Genomic DNA, 22,618 nt, shown 5'->3' with positions numbered 1-22,618 from the left:
TCACCGCCTGCTATAGTTAGTTCTGACATATACATGGGTACCAATTCTAGATTTTTCACAAAGGACAGCACATAACTGGCACTATAAATGCCACAGTACAGATACACGTCACAAGGTTTTTGTGCTAACTATACATAGTGTTAAGTGTTTTGGTTTTTTTTTTTTGCATTATATGTTTTGTTTTGACTCATTTTAAAATTTTCATTATAAAAACGAACTTTTCAGTAAATAAAATAGATCACAATTCAGCCTCAGAACTAATTTGTCACCATGACTTACAATGGAGACAATTTCCAGTCACTCCTACCTTTGCAAATATCATAGAGTAAAAATCCCTGGGACTGTCACTGGTATATGTTTGAAATCACAATTTTCTGAAATCTAATACTTTACATGAAGAAAAATAAACCTAGCTGCTGCTTGCTCTTCAACATAGTAGTTATTTATACTATAAACACATTCCTTTTGAGACAGTCAGTCAACAAATGTGCAACATAATCTGCTTTAGAGTAATTTATTTAAATGTTGCTTTCTTTGCATGACTATTATCCATTATTATTGTAAACAGATAAGATATTGCTGTGTCCACACTTTAACCATACAATGTATAATATTATGTCCTTCATCCAAGTTTCACACTTCTACTCACCTAATGTCTGTAGAACAGACTCAAAGAGGTCCTTCTGGCTGAAGATTGCCTGCCTTTGGCTTAAGCGACTATCTTGTTTAGTTATCCTCACATCTGCTGGGAAGATCTTGTTCAGGTCAATATGGCTTGTATTTAGGGAGTACACATGAATATTTTTCACCTCCACTTGAAGCTTTTCTGTTTCAGTGTCACTCAGTCCTGTCACAAAGTTCTGTATTGAAATACTGCCTAAATGTCCCACTAGCAGTTCTGAACTACCTGGTTTTCTAGGAATTGACACTACAGGGGATTCAATATTGACATTTAAGATTAATTTAATCCTTGATGGTTCAAGTCTCACACCATCTTCACCCTCATCAGTGTCCAATTCTTCCACAAAAAGAACATCCCCTCGGCTCCGCTTAATGGGTGTCTCAAAGAGTGACACCATGCTGGTGTACTCTGCTGTTTTTGAGACGATCGCTGTGGAAACTTTGCTGGCTGCACTCTTAAGCATTGAGCGAAAGTTATCTTCCATTTCGCTGACAGACAAACTAAGTTCCTTCAAGAACCTGGCTGAATGGTTGTAGTGTAAAGAAGCCATCTGAACCTGCAGAGAGCACTGATTTTGCGACTCCTCAAGAAGATGAAATCTAAGAGCTTCTAGAGATGCTTCATCAGCATTAGTTAGAAAATCAATTTCAGATGCGGTGTGGATGTCCTCAGCATTGCCAATTCTCACAATAAACTGGCCATGACTACTTTCTTGAGCCAGATCAACAAGCTGCAGACATCCAAGGGATCCCCTTATCTGTAAATGACTACCCATAGAAACATTCACTTTTGTGTCACTGACACTTGCTGTACCAATTTTCACAGCCTTCTTTTCCCAGCCTACCGAAGGACCTTTTTTTATGGTGCGCAGAAGTAAGATATTAAGTCTGTGAATATCTACTGCTACCTCTGTGTTCTGATCGTAAGTAGACTGAAATGTTTCCTGCTCTGTAAAGTGATTTCTGTCCATCTCTGGGACCTGTTGCTGGGATACAGACCACCAGCTGGACTCTTCCTTGTCTTTTGGAAAGGACTTTTGAAGAAACTTCAGTAGCTCAACCAAAGTCTCAGGGTTTAGAATGAGGTCAAGATTATTGACCTGTAAGCTTGTCACCTGAAGAGAACTATTAAGATCCATGGAGGGGCAGTTAGAATTAACAAACTGATACTCCAGCCTAATAAGTGCTTCCTCATCCTTGATATCTGAAGACAAATGAAAAGCTTCACTGAGGGATGATCCTCCAGCACATGCCTGAGAAGCACCATCTTCCGACCCAAGACTGGGAGACTGTGCCTGGCTTTCTTTAAGGCTACCAGTTGGTACATCAAATATGAGATTTTTGTGTGAAGCAACCAAGAGTTCAAAATCTTTGCCATAAGTCTGCATGGTATCTACCAGCATAAGGCCATGGACTGTAAGGGACACTTCGGCATCATAAGGCCTCTTAACAAAACGGGCATTAGTGCCAAAGACTTTTAGAACAGAGATGTAACTGCCTTTACTCTCTATACCAAGTTGCACATAGTGCACTTTAAACTCTGCTACAAGAAGACGGGATTCCACAAGAACCTCTTTTGTATGTTGTTCCAGTGTCATCACACTTTGGGTTAGGTTTCTGCTTGATCCATCTTCATCTTTACTAAAAGAATTTTCATGAAATAATGATGCAGACTTGGACAGAGTCAAATTTTCACTCTGCTCTTTGTCCTCTGAACTCTCTGTTCCAGAACCCAGTGCTGAAAGGCAACTACGTAAAGCCAAAATCTTCTGTTCATTGAGAAGTATTTTAAGGTCGGGCAATGTTCCAGACAGAGTTGCTCCAGGGTGCTCTGGATTTGAAGTATAGCAAAGCCTTTGCTCCAGCTGAAGTAAAACATTGAATTTTTCCACAACATGTGTTGGCCCTAGTTCACTTTCATGCAGGTGCTTCCAGTCTTCTTTGTGCCGCCCAATCATGATCTGAAGGTCCAAAAACGACAACGAATATTTTTCATACATTTTCCTTTTAAATAGTAGTTCGCCCTCAGCTCCGGTTAAGTCAGACAGATCAGTGCTTTTACTTTGGATGCCTGTTGTTGTCACAGGTTCAGGTGGTGGAGATGAAGGAGGTGTGGCCAGAGGAGTTTGGAACTCTTCATCACTAAGCTCTTCTTCTGTTGGTGTGCTCTTCGAATTAAACTTGGGGTCTTAAAAGTACAAAAATCCAGATTACAAAATAATGTTATTATCATGAAGTGAGCATTGTGCTATTTACTGTAGTATAAACTCATTTTGATGGTCACATGTCCACTGGAGTATTCCTAATGTTTAATTTATAGTTGAATGTAAACTTTTCTTCTGTTTAAAATACTAACTCTAGCAGGGAACAATACTGATGTTTCACATATACATCTTTATTTGGTGGGCATTATTCCAGTTAAATGGTTATAAAGAATTGGACCCTACATATATAATGCACCTTTAAAAAGCATTCATGAACTGGATTAATAAAGTATCTATCTATCTATCCATCCATCCCTGAAGTAATGTTTTAATATTTTATTATTACTTCAGTTTGACATGAAATATTTTTTTCCTATTGATCAGAATCAAAAAAGGCAAATTATATCCATTGTTATATAACAATAAAATTTTCCAAAAGTTTGAATACTTTTTATAGGTACTATGTATGCTCACCTTTATAGGTGTAACAAATGAATTAAGTGCAGTTTGCACTCACATAAAAAAATACTACAGGAGACAATCTCATAGGAGATGATGTCTTCAGCTATAAGCCTACCCAACCCAAAAAGCCTACAATAATATACCCACCAACATCACAGGTACTCATTTTAGCATGTGCTATTATTAGTGTTTTATTCTTAAATCAAATAAGATGGCAACATCTGCATTTCTAAATGAGGTTTATGTGTATACATTTTTGTTCTTTGTTCAGATAAAAACTTCTTCCAATTATAAAAGAGAGATCACCTTCAGAGTTAGTAAGTAGTATCCGACCAAGATCCACCACTACTAATGTAGGGTCTTCTGACGTGAAATCTTCAGGGACCACCACTTGAGGGGCACAAATGTCTAACTTCATTGTCCACCGCTTACTATTTTTCTATGAAAAGGAAAAAAAAAAAAAAACCTGGTAAAATATGAGATGTTTCTACACTTTATTAACAATAGCCATTATTTTCCATAGTGGTTGTTTAAATGAAGAATGATGAGAAATACATTTTCAAAGAAAATAAATAATATGATCAGCTGAATAGAACACACATAATAATAACTCAATCACCTGGTAATACTGAAAGAAATAATTGTTTGTCCTGGAAAAGGATCAGAGAAAAATATAAATGGTGCTTAACTCAAAATCCAATATATGATGAATTGAATGAGTCTTGCTCCAGTATCAAAACTGACAGTTACTGAGCTACATTAAACACTCTGGTGCCCATGCACTGCACTGTTAAAAGTATCATTACCTCTCTGTTAAAGAGCTAAGTTACCCAGGAGCCAGTGGGGTTCTTAATATGGCCTTGTATTTAGGCAAAGTAGAGGGAAGTTGGTGTTCATTTTCAGACCTTTTCAAGTGAATACTTAAGGCATTCAAAATTTTAAAAAATGATACATATTAAATATTATTTATATATTTATTTTTTATTATAAAATAATATATATATATTTAAAAAAATGTGCTAAAGTATTGCCCCATTTGAAATGAAAAGGGCTATGATGAATATTCTGGACATCTAACTGAGGCTACAATTATAAAACAAGTTTAAATCGGACCTTATTCCTGTTTCTGGATTGTTTTCTCCTCCTGTTTAAACTTAAATGATATATGATATGATGCCCCAAAGTGCGACATCCAAGTATGCACATTTCAATATGCTTCCTATTCTTAAAATGCAACTAATATTTGTGTGTACTATGGCAATAGTATTTATTCATGACATTCCCTTTTTCGTGTAGCTGATTACATTGTCAATTTATACCCAAACAGTCAATGAAAAAAGTGATTGAAAATTTGCAGGAAATATAAGAACACTACATGATAAATTTCACTTTAGATGGGCTTGCTTTTGGGAAAATCAGACGGAACTAACACAAATAAGGGGCACTTTTTGGCCGGCTTGGCCAAGCGCAAGCATGAGTTTAAGTGATTATATACATCATGCCGAAAAATGCACCCTCCTGGTTCCATTATCATCAACTTATCTCACAATAATATTTACATTTTTTAACTCTTGTTTGTGTAAACATGATGTCAGATTTACAGACTTTGATTTATTTTTGTATGTCAGTTTGTTTCTTAGTGTTGCAGGATTAAAAATGAGGATAAGGTAAGCTGCATGTAAATGTAGGTATAAATCAGACAGAAGACAGTTGTTCTGTTTTATTTGTTGTGGTGTTAAAGTAGCCATAGAAATAACAGAAAAACATTTTTCAACTGCAATTTGATAAACACCATTTCAGAAAAGGTAATTCAGAGACGAGCAGGCGTGGGGGCAAATATTTTAGAAGCAGGATCGCAAGTTGCGAGGGGAGAGGTGTGGGACGGGATGTTGCAGATCACTCGGTGCTAAAGCTAACAGCGGGGACGAGGCAGAGTGGAGTTTACAAGCAAAGAGTATGGGGAGATGGGCTTTCGAGAGGGGTGTGTACATGGTAATAGCGGAGGCGGAAGCAGCTTAATTACAGTAGCAAGGAGTATGGAGAGGTAGGTGGGCTAGAGGAGGCTGTACCTGCTAATAGCGGGAGCGGAGTGGCACTTCATAAGCAAAGAGGATGTGGAGATCGGCGGGTGGGAGGAGGACTAGTAAATTAAAAAAGTCTAGTGGAATCAGCTTGTCAGATATCAGAAAAAAGGGCGTCAGGAAGTGACGTCTGTGTTCACAGTGTCAGTGCAGTCTGTGTAGTGCTGCTAAGCTTACATCGAGAATAAAGTCGACATTTCCACTTTATTCTCGCCTTTCATCTCAAGATTAAAGTCAACATGTTGACTTTATTCTCGTAGTTTGTCATTAAAGTAGAACATCGTAAACTCAACTTCATCTTAAAATGAATATTTAATTTACTAGATTTTCTCAAACCCCGTCATAAATTATGTAGGTACGTCAGACAGAGACAGCACACATGCAATAAAGAAAGCCCGCACAGAAGAACATCCATTGTATTCTGTGTCCGTGTCTCCGACCACCAGATCACGAACACAACATTTACACAATATTTAAGTTAAACCTGTGCAATACCCATTCATACATCCAGTTTTTTGGAGCCTCGTCACAAATGCCATAAAGTTCTCTACACTGAACGTACACCTGGGGACCCCTTACTGCGAGGGAGCAGCACTACCGCCACACTACCGTGCATGTTTAATACCTGCTTTAATGCATTTCATCATGAAACTGATATCAAGTATTTATCTTAGCATTGTAAATGTTCAGAGAGCAGGAATATCATCAAGTGAATGCATTCTGTGCGGCGATCCCTCCCGGTGCCTCCTCAGTGCAAGAGGAAGTCTGTTTAAGAAGCGCGTAATGATTAACAACTGGTTTGGGGAACACTTAACACAAAGCATTTAATGTACTACATTACCTTATGACGGGGTTTGAGAAAATCTAGTAAATTAAACATTGATTTTAAGATGAAGTTTAGTTTACAACATTCTACTTTAATGACAAAATAAACTATGAGAATAAAGTGGTAATCTTGACATAAATGTCGAGGTTAAAGTGGAAATGTCGAGAATACAGTCAACATGTCAACTTTATTCTCATCATAAATCATGAGATTAAAGTGGAAATGTCGAGAAGAAAGTCAACATGTCGACTTTAATCTCGACATAAACGGCGAGAATAAAGTGTAAATGTCGAGAATTAAGTCAACATGTCGACTTTAATCTCGACATATAGTTTTTTTTTCTTCACTGTGCCCGTATGTCTTTTTTCTTCACCATGGCCTTAATACACTTCCGTAGTTTTGTTAAAGTGACCCATCTGCCATTCCTTTTTTGTTCATATCTTCCCCTGCCATAGTGCAAGTGTGCATTGAATATCCAACAGGCTCTCACTTTCCCACTTAAAAGTCTTATTCATAGGTACTTTAATTTTTTCCAAACGCTTTACAACATGAGCAAAAAAAGTGTTCAGAAAACAACACTGCTCAGTTATTTCAAAAAAGAGATGCCACAAACTAATGTAGGTGCAGCGTCAACTCTTCATGTGGCAATTTCAGACAAAAACATTGCAGAGGCTGGTCCATCGGGGAAATCTCTTCAGCACACACTCTGCCAATTGATAAATCTAAGCACCGCTTATCTGGCACTAGCAAAATACCCGCGTGTGTGTTAAAGAAATTATGAAAAAGAAAACATTTTAAAAATAATGTAACATTTGCTTTCTATTCGTTTGCATAAGCACAGTCCTTCACCAGCAATTATTTAATGTTAGCTCAGACCTGGCACTTAAAAGTTTCTGTCGCACTTTTGCTGTCCATTACAGCAATTGCAACTCCGTTACAAAGTGATCCAAAGTCTCGTTTATACCTTGTGTCTTCTCATTAAACTTGTATCTCGCGAATATCGTATTCGTCGTAGGCATGACAAACACCAGCAGCAGCGTGTCTATAAACTTAATTTAAACTTACGGTTTACACCGTGCTTTGTTTCCGCAGTAGCTGCAGTTATGAATATTCTTGTATGCGTCACTCGCTTCATATTCTTTTGCTGCCTTCTCAATTTTGTAATGCGTTTTTTGTTCAGTGCTATTTGGAGCTCTTCCTTGTTCTCTACGTACTGCGTTCAGAGTCAGTTCACATGAGCCACTCTCTTGTGTGTCCACGGCTTAGCTAAGACCCGGCACTTAAAAGTTTCTCTCGCACTTTCGCTGAGTTTGTGCCAAACACTAGACCATCTCATCTTTGTTTGCATGAGCACAGTCCCCGCGAATATTTACTTTATATGGGCAGGTACTCAATTACGTGGGAGGCATGATGATGCGGGATGCAACTCCGCCTCACAAGGCGACCGAGCTGCAGGCTATGGCCGTATATATGGTCGAAAGTAGGTTCAAGTTATGACTGTTACGAGTAGAATTTCGAAATGAAACCTGCCTAACTTTTGTAAGTAAGATGTAAGGAATGAGCCTGCTAAATTTCAACCTTCCACCTACATGGAAAGTTGGAGGATTAGTGATGAGTGAGTGAGTGAGTGAGTGAGTGAGTCAGTCAGTGAGGGCTTTGCCTTTTATTAGTATAGATAAACAAACAATGGTTTAAAGATTTTGATTGGCTAATGGTCAAAGAAAATGGTATGTGCTGCTCATTGTGCATGAAATATTCAAACAAACATCCCCCAAGGAGGGAGTTACCTTGTGTAAACATGCCATGCACAAGAATCTGAAAAGAAAGCTTGCTGGACCATGAAAAAATTAAAACGCACATTGAGTCTTCTGCTGACCTTTTAGGAAAGTGTGTACTAGAGCAAACTGGAATGGGTCAAATTGAAAGATCTGTATCTGTGCTAAATAACTTACAGAGAGATGCCTTTGTGGAAGCTTTAAGATCCATGTATTGGTTGGCAAAAAATGAGTTCAACATACATATGTTTGAAAAGTTGTTGGAACACTGTAAAGAAATAGGTTGCTCCTTTTTACAACATCTCAATATTGGTAAAAATGCACATTACACCTCTGAAAGAATAATGCAAGAGCTGCTGGATGTCTTAGCATCAGAAATAAAATCTAACATACTGAAAAATATACACGCTGAAAATTTTTTCAGTATTCTGTGTGATGAAACCACAGACATCTCAGTTGTAAAACAATTGTTTACATTAAATATGTTTGCTTGTCCACTAAAGAGGTCAGAATAAATTTTGTATTGACCCACAATATGGTTGATGGCAAAGCGGAGACTATAACCAACACACTGAGTGAGACTATGGACACTCTAGGCTTGAAAACTGCGAATTACCTTTGTTGTCCAACTTATCTAAGGCTTGGCAAAGGCAAGATGTCAATCTTACCGAAATTGAGCCAATTTTGCTTGCCACAAAATTGTCCATCATGGAGTTGAAAGACACTCCTGGGAGATTTTTTCAAAGCCTTTATCATTGTCTGGCAGAGGAATGGTCAGATGTCCACATTGTTTATACACAGAGTGATGTAATGTAATTCAAAACTGCAATACTGTATATGATAAATACCTAGAGACAGTTGTCAAGCACCTAGATGCAAGATTCCCGGACATGCCAATTATTTCCAGCTTTTCAAAAGTTTTCAATGCAGAAACTCACAATACAAGTGAGTCTGCTGAAATTCTTTTCGATCATTACTCCAAAAATGGTAGCCCTCTAATTTTAACATATGAAAGTAGCAGGCAAGAATGGACAGTTGCGTCAAAAATGATCTGAAGTCAATCATACAAAGACTTCAGTCCAAAACAGATTTTACTAAAAATGGCAACGACATCAGAGCTCAAAGAGTCGTTTCCAAATTTAGCCAGACTAGCTCATATTGGGCTAGTGATCCCAGTGAGCACAACTGAATGTGAAAGGGGGTTTTCTGCCCTTAAAAGGATCGAGACATGTTTGAGAAATCGCATAAATCAAAACACGCTAAATAATCTCATGCTGATCTCCTTGGAGGGTCCAGATCCTGGGGACTTTGATTATGGGAAAGCTGCAGACAACTGGGCCTCTAGGAAGAAAAGAAGAATAAGTATTTAACTAAAGACACCTTCTGCATATGCAAGTTGGCTTTGAAGAATATTTTTTAATTTTTCTTCATTAGGTTTCCCATACTTTTTTTCATTGTTTTCACTTTTCTTCCCGACAGCAACAATACTTGTGCCTTTTGGTTTATGTCATAACAATTGTTATTTAAAATTTTTGTTTGGGTTGCGGGATCCTGAATTGGATACTTCTTAAATTTAATAAAAATATTCTGGCACAATTGTCAAACCTTTAAAAAGGAAGTCATATTGAGCATTCGAAAATAATTCAGAATAATTAACAAATAAATATAGTGCACATTTAATTTTCCCCACCACCAGATTTCCCCGTCCCGCCCCACCCGGCTACTTTTTCATGCCATCCGGCTGGAAAAAATTTCTGAGGAGAACACTGATAATGAAGGGATATCAGCATACGACACTAAAAGATACATGCGCAATCCTTTTCCATTATTCACACAAATGCTTTACATCAGAATAGAAAACAACTTACAATGAATTCCCCCACCAATAGTTGATCGATTGTTTGACGTATCTCTGCCTTGGTCTGCATCTTTAGCTTGTTATATTGTCTTCTGGCTGCTTCAGCCACCCTAGACTCCAACTGCGACTGGTATCCAAATCCTGACAATATTAAAACAGAAAATTGGCTGAAAACTGTGCCACAAAAACAAGGTCACTGTAAAACGTACTTCAATATTCTGTAAACTGATAAACTTCCCTCTGGGGACAATATTATGCCTTCCAAATCTATATATTATAGAGTACATTTCAAATTTATCTATCCATCCAAGTAAAACCGTCTAAGTACAAGGTATATATTTATGCCTTAATATAAATATAGCTGTATGATGTAAATTGCAGTAGCAGTGCATGTTACAAATGTTAATATAAAAAATAGATACCTGATGAGTGAACTCTGCCTTTGTAGAAAAAGTCAGCAATTTTCTTGATAGCTTGTGGGTTATAAATTATATTAAGTGGACTTGTTTTGACGTCTAAACGCCTTTCAAAACTGCTGCGATGTGGATTCCTCTCATAAATCATTTCAAACACAGGTAACTGTTGATCATCTAGGCTAGAACCTTAAAAAAAAGAAAATACAAAATAAGAGTATTATTTTGTATTTAGAAGAGCTGGTAACAATTTAAATAAAAAGCATAATCATTGATAAAATCAACTCCTGTGCAAAAGTATATATTCCTAAGAAAACTGAAAACAAGTCAGAATAATCACTAAAACGGTCAAGCGACAATGATTTATTGCTATCTGAAAATTGTATATGTGTCTATCTAAAGTTCAGAAAGAACTAAAACAATGAAAGGTTGAAGACCAAAGTACTGTACATGCTCTATATTACTAGGAACTATTTATCTATAATTTTCCTAGATGCCTTATCATAGATAGATAGATAGATAGACAGATAGATAGATAGATAGATACTTTATTAATCCCAAGGGGAAATTCACACTTTCATTGAAGGATTAATTAACTAAACTTTCACCTTTTAGACATGCAGAGTAGATCACACTTATAAATGTCTACATCACAGCTACAAATGTAATTTGATAAATGACAATTATTTTCCAAGTCATACTGCATATCATTTGTAAAAGCTTGGTAGCTTGGTATGGTGTCAAAAGCAACTAATTTTATTTTTTACCTGTATCAAGTAAGTTTGAAGCACTGCTCTGACCAAAAGGCTGAGTGATGCCTGCTGATCCTTTTTTCTGAAAAACAAAGACTGACATCAGAGAAAGAAAGATCAGTAGACAATGCCTCTTTTGAAACGGGCCATGGTTTACAGGGCCAGTTTTAAAAAACTTTATATCATAATCACCATTAATTTGAGACAGCATACTAAATCTTTTATCATAATCTAAAGTAAAACCACCATAAAGAAACAACCAGGTATACATACTGTATACTTCTAGTGGAACAGAATGCCAAAGACAGTATGGCATCATGCTGAAAATGTAGTAGAAATACACAATGAGGCTGACATATATCGTTCATTACCAATACCATAAGAAAATGATAAATCTGGCATTTTGTTTTATTACTTTGGTGTTTTGTTTCATAACACTAGAAAAAAAGGATAATTTAAATCCATAATTTGTTTACCTGTTTGGGAGAAACAAGGACAGGAAAGACAGTGCCTGGGGTGAACAAATCTCGTAAGTAAAGGCAGCCAAGCTGAACACTCAGTAGAGAGGAATCTGTGCGAGGCAGGGACTTCATGCCAATTTGAACTCCTTAAATAGACAAATAAAGAAAATTAGATGGGACAGAAGTAAGCATGACAGATCACAATTCCTTTATTATATATGTATAAAAAATTTTCACAACCAGCACTTTAAATGTGTAAGATGGAGTAAAGTTTTGTGAAAAAAAACAATACAATGTATGATGAATTTTCCAAAGCTAGAGCTAAATCTAGTCACTTTTCAAGATAAATGAGTATATACATACATACACAGCAGAATAACAAAAAAGAAAAAACAGTGACATGGCTGAAGATTAAAAGAGCAGCCACTGTCAACTGTGAGGCTATTACGGTTTGAATAAAGGAGTCCCAGCAGTGTTTCTTAACACAATTCTGCTGAAGAATTCGTTGGCTGAAAGTACTTAATGATAGAGTGTCACAGACAGAATGAGCAGCACTGTTGATGATATAATGCATTTATAATTTATTGCATTCTATTAATTTTCATAAACAATGTAATCAAATACCAGGTCATGGGGAATTTAATATTACAGGCTAATCAAAGCTCAGTTTCATTTTTGGGGAGTCAAAAGTTAAAAATATGTAATTTGTTCAAATATTAACAAATGCCTGTAATGAGAAGTCAAGTAAAATTATACGTTTTATTGGCTAACTAAAAAGTTACAATATGCAAGCTTTCGAGGCAACTCAGGCCTGAGTTGCTTCAAAAGCTTGTCTATTGTAATCTTTTTAGTTATGCAATAAAAGATGTCACTTCAGTTGACTTCTTATTACATCCATAATGGATAATACGGTACGACACCCTAGTACAACAAACAAATGTCTGAAAGTGGATTATTTGTTTTGGCTTTGTCAAATAATTATTACAGGGATTAGCAGTGCACCATTTTATCATTAAAATCTATACATGTACATTATTTTCGCAGTATGAGCTTCTGGTAGGATGCTGTTCAGAAAGGAAGTCGTGGCAGGAGGTGGCATTGGTCTCTGCCTACTGCTTTACATTCCTGTACTGTTTGCATGTGGGTTAGTCAGTGGGCGAGAAGCCAATTGTGAACATACAAACATTGTACAAGCCATTATTAAAACAATTAAAACAATTTACAGTGGATGTATTCTTTTTCTTTAGAGATCAGAGAACAGAATAAATGTAAAAGAGCCACATACAGTTAACTGTTAAACATAACTCAGATTTCCAAAAAACACTACCAGGTCTATTGAAAGACAAAATAAAAATGTGTTTCAGTCTCCACAGTTTAGTACAAATATGTATTAAGTCACATTCGAAATGCATCATCTACTCATGAGGAGCTCATTTCCATTCCTTGAGGGTAACAGTGGTTAAAGGTTTGCATTCCAGCTAATCTGCATTCACTTCCTGGGAGTTCCTAGTTTTCTTAGAGCAATTTACTCGTAGCAAACAGTCTGCTCTGGTGGCCAGGGGTTTGGATGTTTGTGCTTCAGTCTCCACCTCCCTTAAACATGTTACACTTATCAATAATTTCAGACTACCTATTAAAACAAAATCCTTGTCCTTTTCGCTTGTACACAAACAAAATTATCAATAAGACATTCCATTCTTGCAAACTATTAACAGAATCTATTGTTTAGATGCACTTTCAGCTAAAAGCACTTTTAAAATACTTCCATTTTGTTCCTTTTGACACATTTTTAGCATTTGGCACGTTTTGGCTTAGACTAAAATGAATACTTTTTGGTTAAATGCTACATATCACAGTAGAATATTAAATGGAGAAAATCAGATTTGAAAATTGGACTGCCTACAAAACTCTTCAAAAGAAGAAAATCAAAATGCACAAAACATTAAAATGAAAACCTTTGTCTTCAGATACTTGTTGCAGACTGTGTAGTTATCATTCTAATATTTCATGGCACGCATAGTAAGTACCTGCAAACTGAAGTTGAATTACACCAGTGTCCTGTGATATGGAGCTCCTCTTCTTATCTTGTTCAAGCAAAGTTACTTGCCCCTTCTCCAGCAAGAAGCTGAGCTGGGCAAAAAGCCAGTCTCTACGAGTGAAGCTGTTTGGAGCCTGAGAATCCTGAAAACCATCAAAAAGTTCATCTGTACCTGGAATAGGTAAAAATACAAAAATTCATATAAAAATGAATGAGAGCTTTGCTTATAAGAATATTTTTTAAATTAATGTTAAATAAGTGCAACAACTTTTTTAAAAGTGAGCATATTTACACAGATTAAGCAGTAAGCATTTCATAACAAAACTGCTTGTCATACATATGCCAGTTCAATGTCACACACATACGCATGGGAAACAGATTATGGGCTCAAATAAGTGTGTTTCTCAGCCGGGCGCTCTCCTCTGATACTTTCTCCTCTTTTCCTTCTGCAGACCATCAAAAGAAACCGCTTCCTAATGTCATCTCTTCTGACTCCAGTACCCAAGAACCCGCCTCCTAACAACATCACTTCCAGTTCCTGTCTCCTGTATATATTCGCCATCTGTTTTTTTAGGGTTAGGGTTTTCAGTTCCATTTTGAACTTGTGTCTATAAAGACTGTTTTCATTTTTCCTCATTTTCAGGTATACTGGGTTGAATTCCCCAATTGATTATGCTCTTGTTTGTGCTTTACCACAAGTGTTATTAATAATTGTTATTTCTTCAAATATGCCAAGTTCTGCCTTTGGCAAAATATATTAATCTCTGGTTTTATCTGCTTGTCAAGAATTTTTTGACATCATCTGTATATAACAGCATGTTTTTACTTCATTAGCAGAGTATTTTATATACTGTTTAATCAAATGAGTTTTGTGGATCTTTAATATACAGGCAGTCCCCGGGTTACGTACGAGATAGGGACTGTAGGTTTGTACTTAAGTTGAATTTATATGTAAGTCAGAACAGGTACATTACATTATTTTAATAAATGCTGTTGTTGACCGACTGTAACCAAGTGCTCTGCCAATGAATGATGGAGTTTCACCCCTCTCTGACCTTTTTATTATTTCTACTTTATTTTCAATGGTGATTCTTTTTCTCTTCTTTACTGTATCACCATCACTTGCATCAGATTTGTGTTTCAGAGACATTCTTGAATAGTGAAGACAAAAGGTTAAGATGAGCTCTTCTGCACAGCACTGTACACGCTATTACAGCAGGAAGGCACCTGTCATCAACACGTCTGGTGTACTGACAAAAGACAACTTCCTGCTATGTGCGTAGCAGTACAAGCGGGCTTGCTATTGAGAATGAATGGGGGCGGCGAGGGGGGTTCATCACCAGCCCACCTCACAGTCAACTCCACTACAGTATGCTGCCTGAAGCGTCCGACCACCGAGAACGAACATGGGGCAGCGAAAGGCGTGTAGTGAATCGACCACTACTGCCCCCATTCAACAGGCAGCCATCCGAGGCACACTACAATGCTAACATACCCAATTCAACCCCCCAACCCCCCCCCCTCAATCGCCTCCGTTCAGCCACAACCGGGACACCGCTTGCAGCATCACCTGCCGCCCACCGATAATAAACAGGGCAGCCGGGTCTGGTGAGCGGGCAGTGAAATCGCTTGCCGCCAGGAGCCACCCGAGGGACACTACACTGCGCAAGCAGTGAAATCGCCCCCCACAACTGGGTCACCGCTTGCAGCATCACCAGCTGCCCACCAATAATGTATGGGACAGCCGTGTCTGCTGGGCAGGCAATGAAATCGCCTGCCGCCGGGAACCACCCGAGGGACACTACACTGCGCGAGCAGTGAAATCGCCCCCCCTCCAGCCTCCATCCAGCCACCACTTGCAGCATACCCAGGCCAAAGATGACGGAGTGGCAGTTACTGAGGCGCATGCGTCGCAGCTGCGGCCCCGTTTGTATGCCGTAGGTCGGATGTCCGTAACCTGGGGACTACCTGTAAAGGTTTCAAAGTAAAATACAAATAGACTAACTTATGGCTGGTGTTAATAATAAATATTATGTCTAAATCGCTTTTAAACAATTTAAATTTGCATGGCATATTCTTTCTCAATTGAAAATCAAAACAAACAAAAAATAGAAACAGCTATTGTACACTGCTGTTCTGATCTGCATTTGTGGAAATAAGTTATTTGTCACTCCGAAATTGGAATTGGTGGATTAACTTTAAGCATGTAGCAAGATTTGCTATGTTCAGAAAAACAAATGCATATTTATTGTCACCTATACTGGAAAAAAAACAAACATTCATACATATACATTGTCACACACGTGTGCATGGGAAGCAGCTGAAGGGCTTAGACAATACTGTTTATACATCTGCCCAGGGGGGGGCGGGGTACGCTGACGCTCTTTCTGAGTTCTCTGCAGGTCTTACCCGGGAAATCCCACCAGGAGCCGCCATTTCCAGGAAGGACACACCACCTCCGGTTCCGGCCCCAAGAATGAGGTCACTTCGGTTCCGGCCCCAAGGGTGATGTCACTTCCAGTTCCGGCCCAGAGGACGACATCATTTCCGCCCTCTGAGCTATAAAGCTCACTGCCTTGCTTAGGCAGGCAGTTCTGTTTTGGACTCTGTTGTGTAAACTTGACTATGATGTCTCAAAGACTTTGCAGCCAGGAAACCGATTAAACGGGTGGCTGCCCCAAACCTTTCACGCCTCTGGTCTCTACTTATTACAGTGGCGTAGTCGGCAGGATGGTGTCCCTGAAGAACCCGGGACACGACCTTCAAGGAACCAGGTGGGTGAGTACGGGGCCGAGTTTCGGGGCAGGGAGTGCGCCGGGGGTCAGGAAGGACGGTGCAGGCTCTGCTCCACGAGCATAACCCGGGGCTAACAACCCATCTCGGGGAGAAAGTAGAGGGGACCCACAGGCGTGGGCTGGCCTCTGGGGAACACACACGAGTAGCTCAGTATGCTTTCCTGGGCAGGAAAGCCGAGCCCATCGGGACCAAGGTCCCTGTTAATGATGGGTTATCCCCAGGCCAGCAGGTAAAGAAATATAAACTGGGAGTTTAACCCAGTAAAGGGCTGTCAGAGCAGGCTATGGCTCTCTGGCAGCAGGTGGGGAGTGGCTACGCCATTTGATTAACCCCTTACAAATAGTGCAGCAAGTGGCCTGTTTTTGCTGGTACAACACCTACCCCAGGACTTTGCCCAGCCGGCCTGGGGGAATTTCATTCAATGGACGAGCTGCTACAGCTCCTAAAACCCAAGGCCGGCTGTGAAACCTGGGAGGGCAGAACAGCTGCTTTGTGGACTACCGGGAGTTATGTCCCACTGAAGCAGTCCCTTCCACGCAATCCAGAGCCTGTTCGAAGTCGCCGGGCCGCCTGGCTTGCGACCTGTCGGGAACAAGGCGGACCGTAGGGGACAATGGCGGGGTTGTTTGTGTGCCCTTAGCAATCCCTGGCGGATAAACATACGGGAGAGCTTATTATTAATGGACATAGGTAACAGCGCTGTTTGATTCCGCAGTAACGTGTCTGTCGTTGCTCGCCGTTTTGTTCTACCGCAACAATGGATTAAGAAAAGACCAGTCTAAAATGTATACACGGAGATATCCGCGTACAATACCGCCGGTGTTACGTGTGTCTCGGAGGAACCCTTCGCGGCTTACGTAGCGGTACACCGGATCCTCCGTTTCCGTAATCCTCGGGCGGACTGGTCTGACAGTAACGCGGTAGTTTAGAAAGCATTCCCGAAAAGCTTTTGGCCTCGTTATAGATGATAAAGACTCATCTCAAGCTGCTTCCACACCGTGTAATCAGCCGACAGGGAGTGGGCGGTAGGCCAAGAGAGTGCGAAGATACTCCCGGACCGTCGCGGGCTACTACGTCATCCACTAGCGCCCCGGCAGCGAGGGAGGATTCTCCGCCCCTTGAGGTCAGACACGACCCGCTCTCTGAGTTGCACTTTCAGTTTAGAGCGACTCCGGCTTCTTTCAAGAGAGAACAGTGGAATGACGACTCTCTGAAGCACATAAAGAATGCAGTGGTTCTCGTTAACGCCAAGCGCGATTTGCCCATGCCACAGGGACCTCACTTTGTCATGGATAATGAATTATTGTATCGGGTTGCTGAACATGAGGGAAGGTCCGGAAGTTGTTGCTAGTCCCGGACCTACCGGCGGCAGGTTTGCGAAGTTAGCCCACTCTCACCTTCTTGGAGGCCATCTCGCTCCGATAAAACATTAGAGCGCATTAAGCTCCGTTTTTGGCCGGGATTAATGAGGAGGTTCGCCGCTTTTGCATTTCCTGCCGGAGTGTCAACTGCGGCAAATTCCTAGGAAGGACCGTGCTCCTCTGATTCCCCTTCCCCTTATTGACGTTCCTTTGACAGGATTGGGGTGGATATAGTAGGACCCTGGAGCCCTCAGCCCGAGGATATAAATATATACTGCCCTCGTGGATTATGCAACCCGATTCCCTGAAGCCGTTCCATTGCGCCGGCTACCACTAAAAATATTGCACGGAACTAGTAGGAGTCTTTTCACGTGGGCATTCCTAGAGAAGTCCTGACGGACCAAGGAACGCTTTCACCTCGGAAACGCTCAAGGAGACTGCCAAGTTACTGAAAATAAAGCATTTAAAAACCTCGGTGTATCATCCTCAAACCGATGGGCTAGTGGAGAGATTCAATCAAACTCTCAAGCAAATGCTACGTAAGGTAGTCAGCAAGGATGGGAGGAATTGGGACCAACTCCTCCCCTTGTCCTCTTTGCCTACGGGAAGTCCTCAAGCCTCTACGGGTTCTCTCCCTTTGAATTACTATACGGAAGACAGCCCGGGGCTTATTAGATATTTTAAAAGAGGGCTGGGAAGGGGAGGCACAGCCCTCCACTAACATTTTGGAGTATATCGCCCAGTTGCGCGATAGATTTGATGTAATAAGACCTATACTAAAAGTCATATCGAGGAGGCACAATCAGCACAGGCCCGCCTGTATGACCGCGGGCACGACTCTCCGGGAGTTCCAACCGGGGGATCGCGTCATGGTATTGGTTCCTACTTCACACTCTAAACTGCTCGCACATTGGCTAGGCCCCTCCGAAATTAAGGAGAGGAAGGGATTGGTCGACTATGTGGTGAAACAGCCCAATCGCCGACCAGCTGAGCGAATATATCATGTAAACCTGCTGAAACCGTGGAAGGAGAGGGATCCCGATCCCTCCTCCGACAGCCCTGCTCTCTTCGCGAAGTAAGTGCCCTTAATTTCGCGAACAGCTATCTCCCAGACAGAGACAGGAGCTCGAAGCAGCTATCCGCCGGTCCCAGAGGTGGTAAGTGAACAACCAGGTCGGACCTCTCTGATTGCGCACGACATAGTGACTGACCCGGGGGTGATCGTCCGTGAGCGACCCTACAGACTCCCGGAGGCAAAGAAAGTAGAAGTGGAACTGGAAATCAAGCGAATGCTGGCACTAGGAGTGATCGAGGAAAGTAGTAGTCCCTGGTCCAGCCCCATCGCCTTGATTGCTAAGCCTGACGGCAGTTGGAGGTTTTGCAATGACTTCCGTCGGCTCAACCAAGTTTCCGATTTGATGCTTATCCCATGCCTCGCGTGGACGACCTCCTCGAGACTGGGACCAGCCAAATTCTTGACTACACTTGACATGACAAAGGGGTACTGGCAGGTTCCTTTAACGGAGTCGCGAAGGAAAAACCGCGTTTAGCACTCCTAGCGGACACTGGCAGTATCGTGTCCTTCCATTCGGGTTACCGGGGCGCCTGCGACTTTTCAGCGTCTGGTGGACAAAGTGCTCCGCCCCATAACTCGCTCTGTGCTGCCTATCTGGATGGCGTTGTCATCTATTCCAGCACCTGGAAGGAGCACATACAGCAGGTCACAGCAGTATTACGGACATTGGGAGAGGCGGGCTCGCATCAACCCCAAGAAATGTTACTCGGGTTGAGGAAGCCAAATATTTGGGCTACCTAGTGGGCGGGGTACTGTGAGGCCACAGTGTTCCAAGTTGCAAGCCATAATGGCCTGGCCCGTCCCAAACCAAGCGGCAAGTCCAATCCTTTCTCGGTTTGGCGGGTACTACCGCCGGTTTGTGCCTCGCTTCTCGAGAGCGCGCCTTGACCGACTTGACAAAGAAAAGAGCTCCTAATACGGTGGTATGGTCTGATAAAGCGGGGCTGCATTCAGTGACTTAAAAGGGCTCTGACTTCAGCACCTATCTTAATCTCCCCTAACTTCTCTCTCCCTTTTGTCCTCCAGACGGACGCTTCGGACACAGGCTTGGGAGCCGTGTTGAGCCAAAGCGCCGACGGTGTTGAACACCCCGTTATGTACCTGAGCCGGAAACTGTTGGACCGGGAGACCAGGTACGCGGCGGTGGAGAAGGAGGCTCTGGCGATCAAATGGGCGGTGACGCAGCTGCGGTACTACCTCTTGGGTCGCGTGTTCACTCTGGTGACGGATCATGCGCCTTTAAAGCGGATGGGCCCTTCACAGGGAGTCAATCCGCGGGTCACGAGGTGGTTTCTTGACCTGCAGCAGTACAAATATACGCTCGCTCATCGACAGGGGTCCCTTCATGCCAACGCCGATGCCCTCTCCCGGGCCCACGACCTCTCGGTGCAGGTCGCCCGACCCGACGGGTCTGGGCTGAGGGGAGTCTTGTCACCTGCGTGTGCATGGGAAGCAGCTGAAGGGCTTAGACAATACTGTTTATACATCTGCCCAGGGGGGGGCGGGGTACGCTGACGCTCTTTCTGAGTTCTCTGCAGGTCTTACCCGGGAAATCCCACCAGGAGCCGCCATTTCCAGGAAGGACACACCACCTCCGGTTCCGGCCCCAAGAATGAGGTCACTTCCGGTTCCGCCCCAAGGGTGATGTCACTTCCAGTTCCGGCCCAGAGGACGACATCATTTCCGCCCTCTGAGCTATAAAGCTCACTGCCTTGCTTAGGCAGGCAGTTCTGTTTTGGACTCTGTTGTGTAAACTTGACTATGATGTCCCAAAAGCTTTGCAGCCAGGAAACCGAATTAAACGGGTGGCTGCCCCAAACCTTTTCACGCCTCAAGTCTCTACTTATTACAACATTAACAAACCCATTTAATTCAGTTGAAGAGTGGGGTGGAGGCTACCTTGCTTGAATCAGACACAGTGCAAAAAAGCAGCCCTGCACAGGAAACCAGTCCATCGCAGGACCACCTCACTCCACATAATCGTTGTCACACTAACATAGTGACAATTGCACACATACCTGCCTTACATATGTCTTTGGGACTGTGAGAGAAAACCCCACATATTGTAGACACAAGCAGAATGTGCAAACTCCACATGGACTATAAGCAGACACAAGAATCGAACTAAGAATATTGGATACATGAGGCAGCAGCACTAACCATTTCTATACTGTGCCAGAAGACAAAATAAACTGTGTCCCTTGATGGCCTCTCTCTTAGACAAAGAGATGGTAAATGGGATGAAAATGTAATGAGAAAAGAGAAATTTCTGGCAATGGACATATTGGGCAACCGGTTCAAATTTCATGTATGCTATGTGAGCCTTCCAATATAATCAAACTCTAATGTAGGGTGTTGACATAAACCTTAATTCAAAATAAATTGGAAAATTTCTAAAATTATCCAAATGATAAAAGAAGATGAGTATACTGTGATGACACAGTGAAGGACAAGTGAAGACAGAAATCCTACCTAGTAGTTCTTCAGGATTCCATGTTTCATGTTCTGAGGTAAGGCTTTCAGGATTTTCTACTCCATCAAAACCTGAGGAATCTGCAGATTCTCCATACCATCCTCCCCATCCTGGAAACCAAGACTGAAGGTATTGGATCATTCCCATGCTACCACTATTTGGAAGAGGTTTAGAAGTTACTGTACTTGGAGTTTCTGAAAGGGGGGTCAGTAAATCCTGTAGAGGGAAGAGTACAGCGGGGTGAGATAATGTTCAGCTTTAAACCTTTAAACACATTTTAAAAATCGCTCAATGTCCACAAAAGCATAAAATAAACTAACTTGTCTATTCATATAATTTAAGCATGTAAATGATAATGTAATTACATTTCGTTAAGATATTATACTCAGTTTAAAATTCATTAGCCAATATTTAAACACAGTTTTTCAACTTTTTCATAATTACAGAATGTTTTCTGGTAATAATGTAAATTCAGCTCTAGCACAGCAATCAATTACTGCATTTCTCTCTATTATAATAAAAAAAATCTGAGACGAGACGAGATTTTTTAGCCTGGGATGAGATGTGACTTTTTCCAGAGAGATACTTTCACATCCTGCGAGACAAGACTTTGTGCAAAGAGATTTAACCATGTCCAGGGCCGGAAATAAAAGACAAATAGTAGATAACAAAGTAGAACGTCATAAAGAATTCAAAAACATTGGCGCGATACGCATGCTGATCAGGTTAGAGATAATGAAATTACTAAAATTCGAAAGTCTCAAAAAAATTATAGTAAAGATCACATTAGCACAAACAAACAGAAATTATTACTCTGTGAAATAATGGAACAGCGAAAAGAGATTGAATATATTGTTCGGATTTAAACTTTAAATCGGAGACTTGTAGATTTTCTAATTTGTATTGCCATCAGGGACAAGTAGTGTTTCTTTCCAAAGAAGAGGCTTATCCGTGAGAATTAAAAGATTTGTTGTTTGGTGAAAGTAAAATCCATATATGTAAGCGCCAGAGACGCGAAGTGGCTGGCACGTAGCGCACTGGGGTTGGCAAGCGAAGCCCCCTAGTCTTTAAAAAATGTAAAACACCCTCATAATAGGTAATAGTGACACAATCACAAAATTGAAAATCAGTGCGTAAATTCATATATATTAAACTAGTCATGTGCGCCCAACTACGTTGCATGTGTTAAAGTTGTCTGTGAAGGTCTCCCTGTTTAAACGCGACTGCCAGTCGTGAACTGGGCCCTTCGTCGCACAGCATTATGATTTTTTATAAGGGAAACAAAATTACAAAAGAAAACCCTTGGACATTGATTTGATAGGAACATCCCACTCAGAATCACTGTCTGAATAGTAATTATGT

The 22,618-nt window shown here is 41.0% G+C and overlaps 1 protein-coding gene across 5 annotated transcripts in view; it reads right to left on the bottom strand.

Annotated features, from left to right (window-relative positions):
- Nucleotides 1–22,618, bottom strand: part of vps13d (vacuolar protein sorting 13 homolog D) — a 192,292-nt gene that overhangs the window by 133,629 nt on the left and 36,045 nt on the right. For all 5 annotated transcript variants that reach the window (XM_039755421.1, XM_039755423.1, XM_039755422.1 and 2 more), the window contains exons 12-19: nucleotides 21,256–21,472; nucleotides 13,541–13,723; nucleotides 11,529–11,659; nucleotides 11,068–11,134; nucleotides 10,310–10,489; nucleotides 9,898–10,028; nucleotides 3,654–3,786; nucleotides 650–2,869 (exon numbers count right to left, since the gene is read on the bottom strand). In XM_039755421.1, coding sequence (XP_039611355.1) covers nucleotides 650–2,869; nucleotides 3,654–3,786; nucleotides 9,898–10,028; nucleotides 10,310–10,489; nucleotides 11,068–11,134; nucleotides 11,529–11,659; nucleotides 13,541–13,723; nucleotides 21,256–21,472 — 3,262 coding nt within the window. The remainder of the gene's footprint in view (nucleotides 1–649; nucleotides 2,870–3,653; nucleotides 3,787–9,897; nucleotides 10,029–10,309; nucleotides 10,490–11,067; nucleotides 11,135–11,528; nucleotides 11,660–13,540; nucleotides 13,724–21,255; nucleotides 21,473–22,618) is intronic.

Source organism: Polypterus senegalus, chromosome 6, assembly GCF_016835505.1.
Source record: "Polypterus senegalus isolate Bchr_013 chromosome 6, ASM1683550v1, whole genome shotgun sequence".
In the NCBI taxonomy this organism is placed as follows: Eukaryota; Metazoa; Chordata; class Cladistia; order Polypteriformes; family Polypteridae; genus Polypterus; species Polypterus senegalus.
Note: the sequence above shows the minus strand (reverse complement) of the source record. Positions and strands in the feature narration are given on the sequence as shown.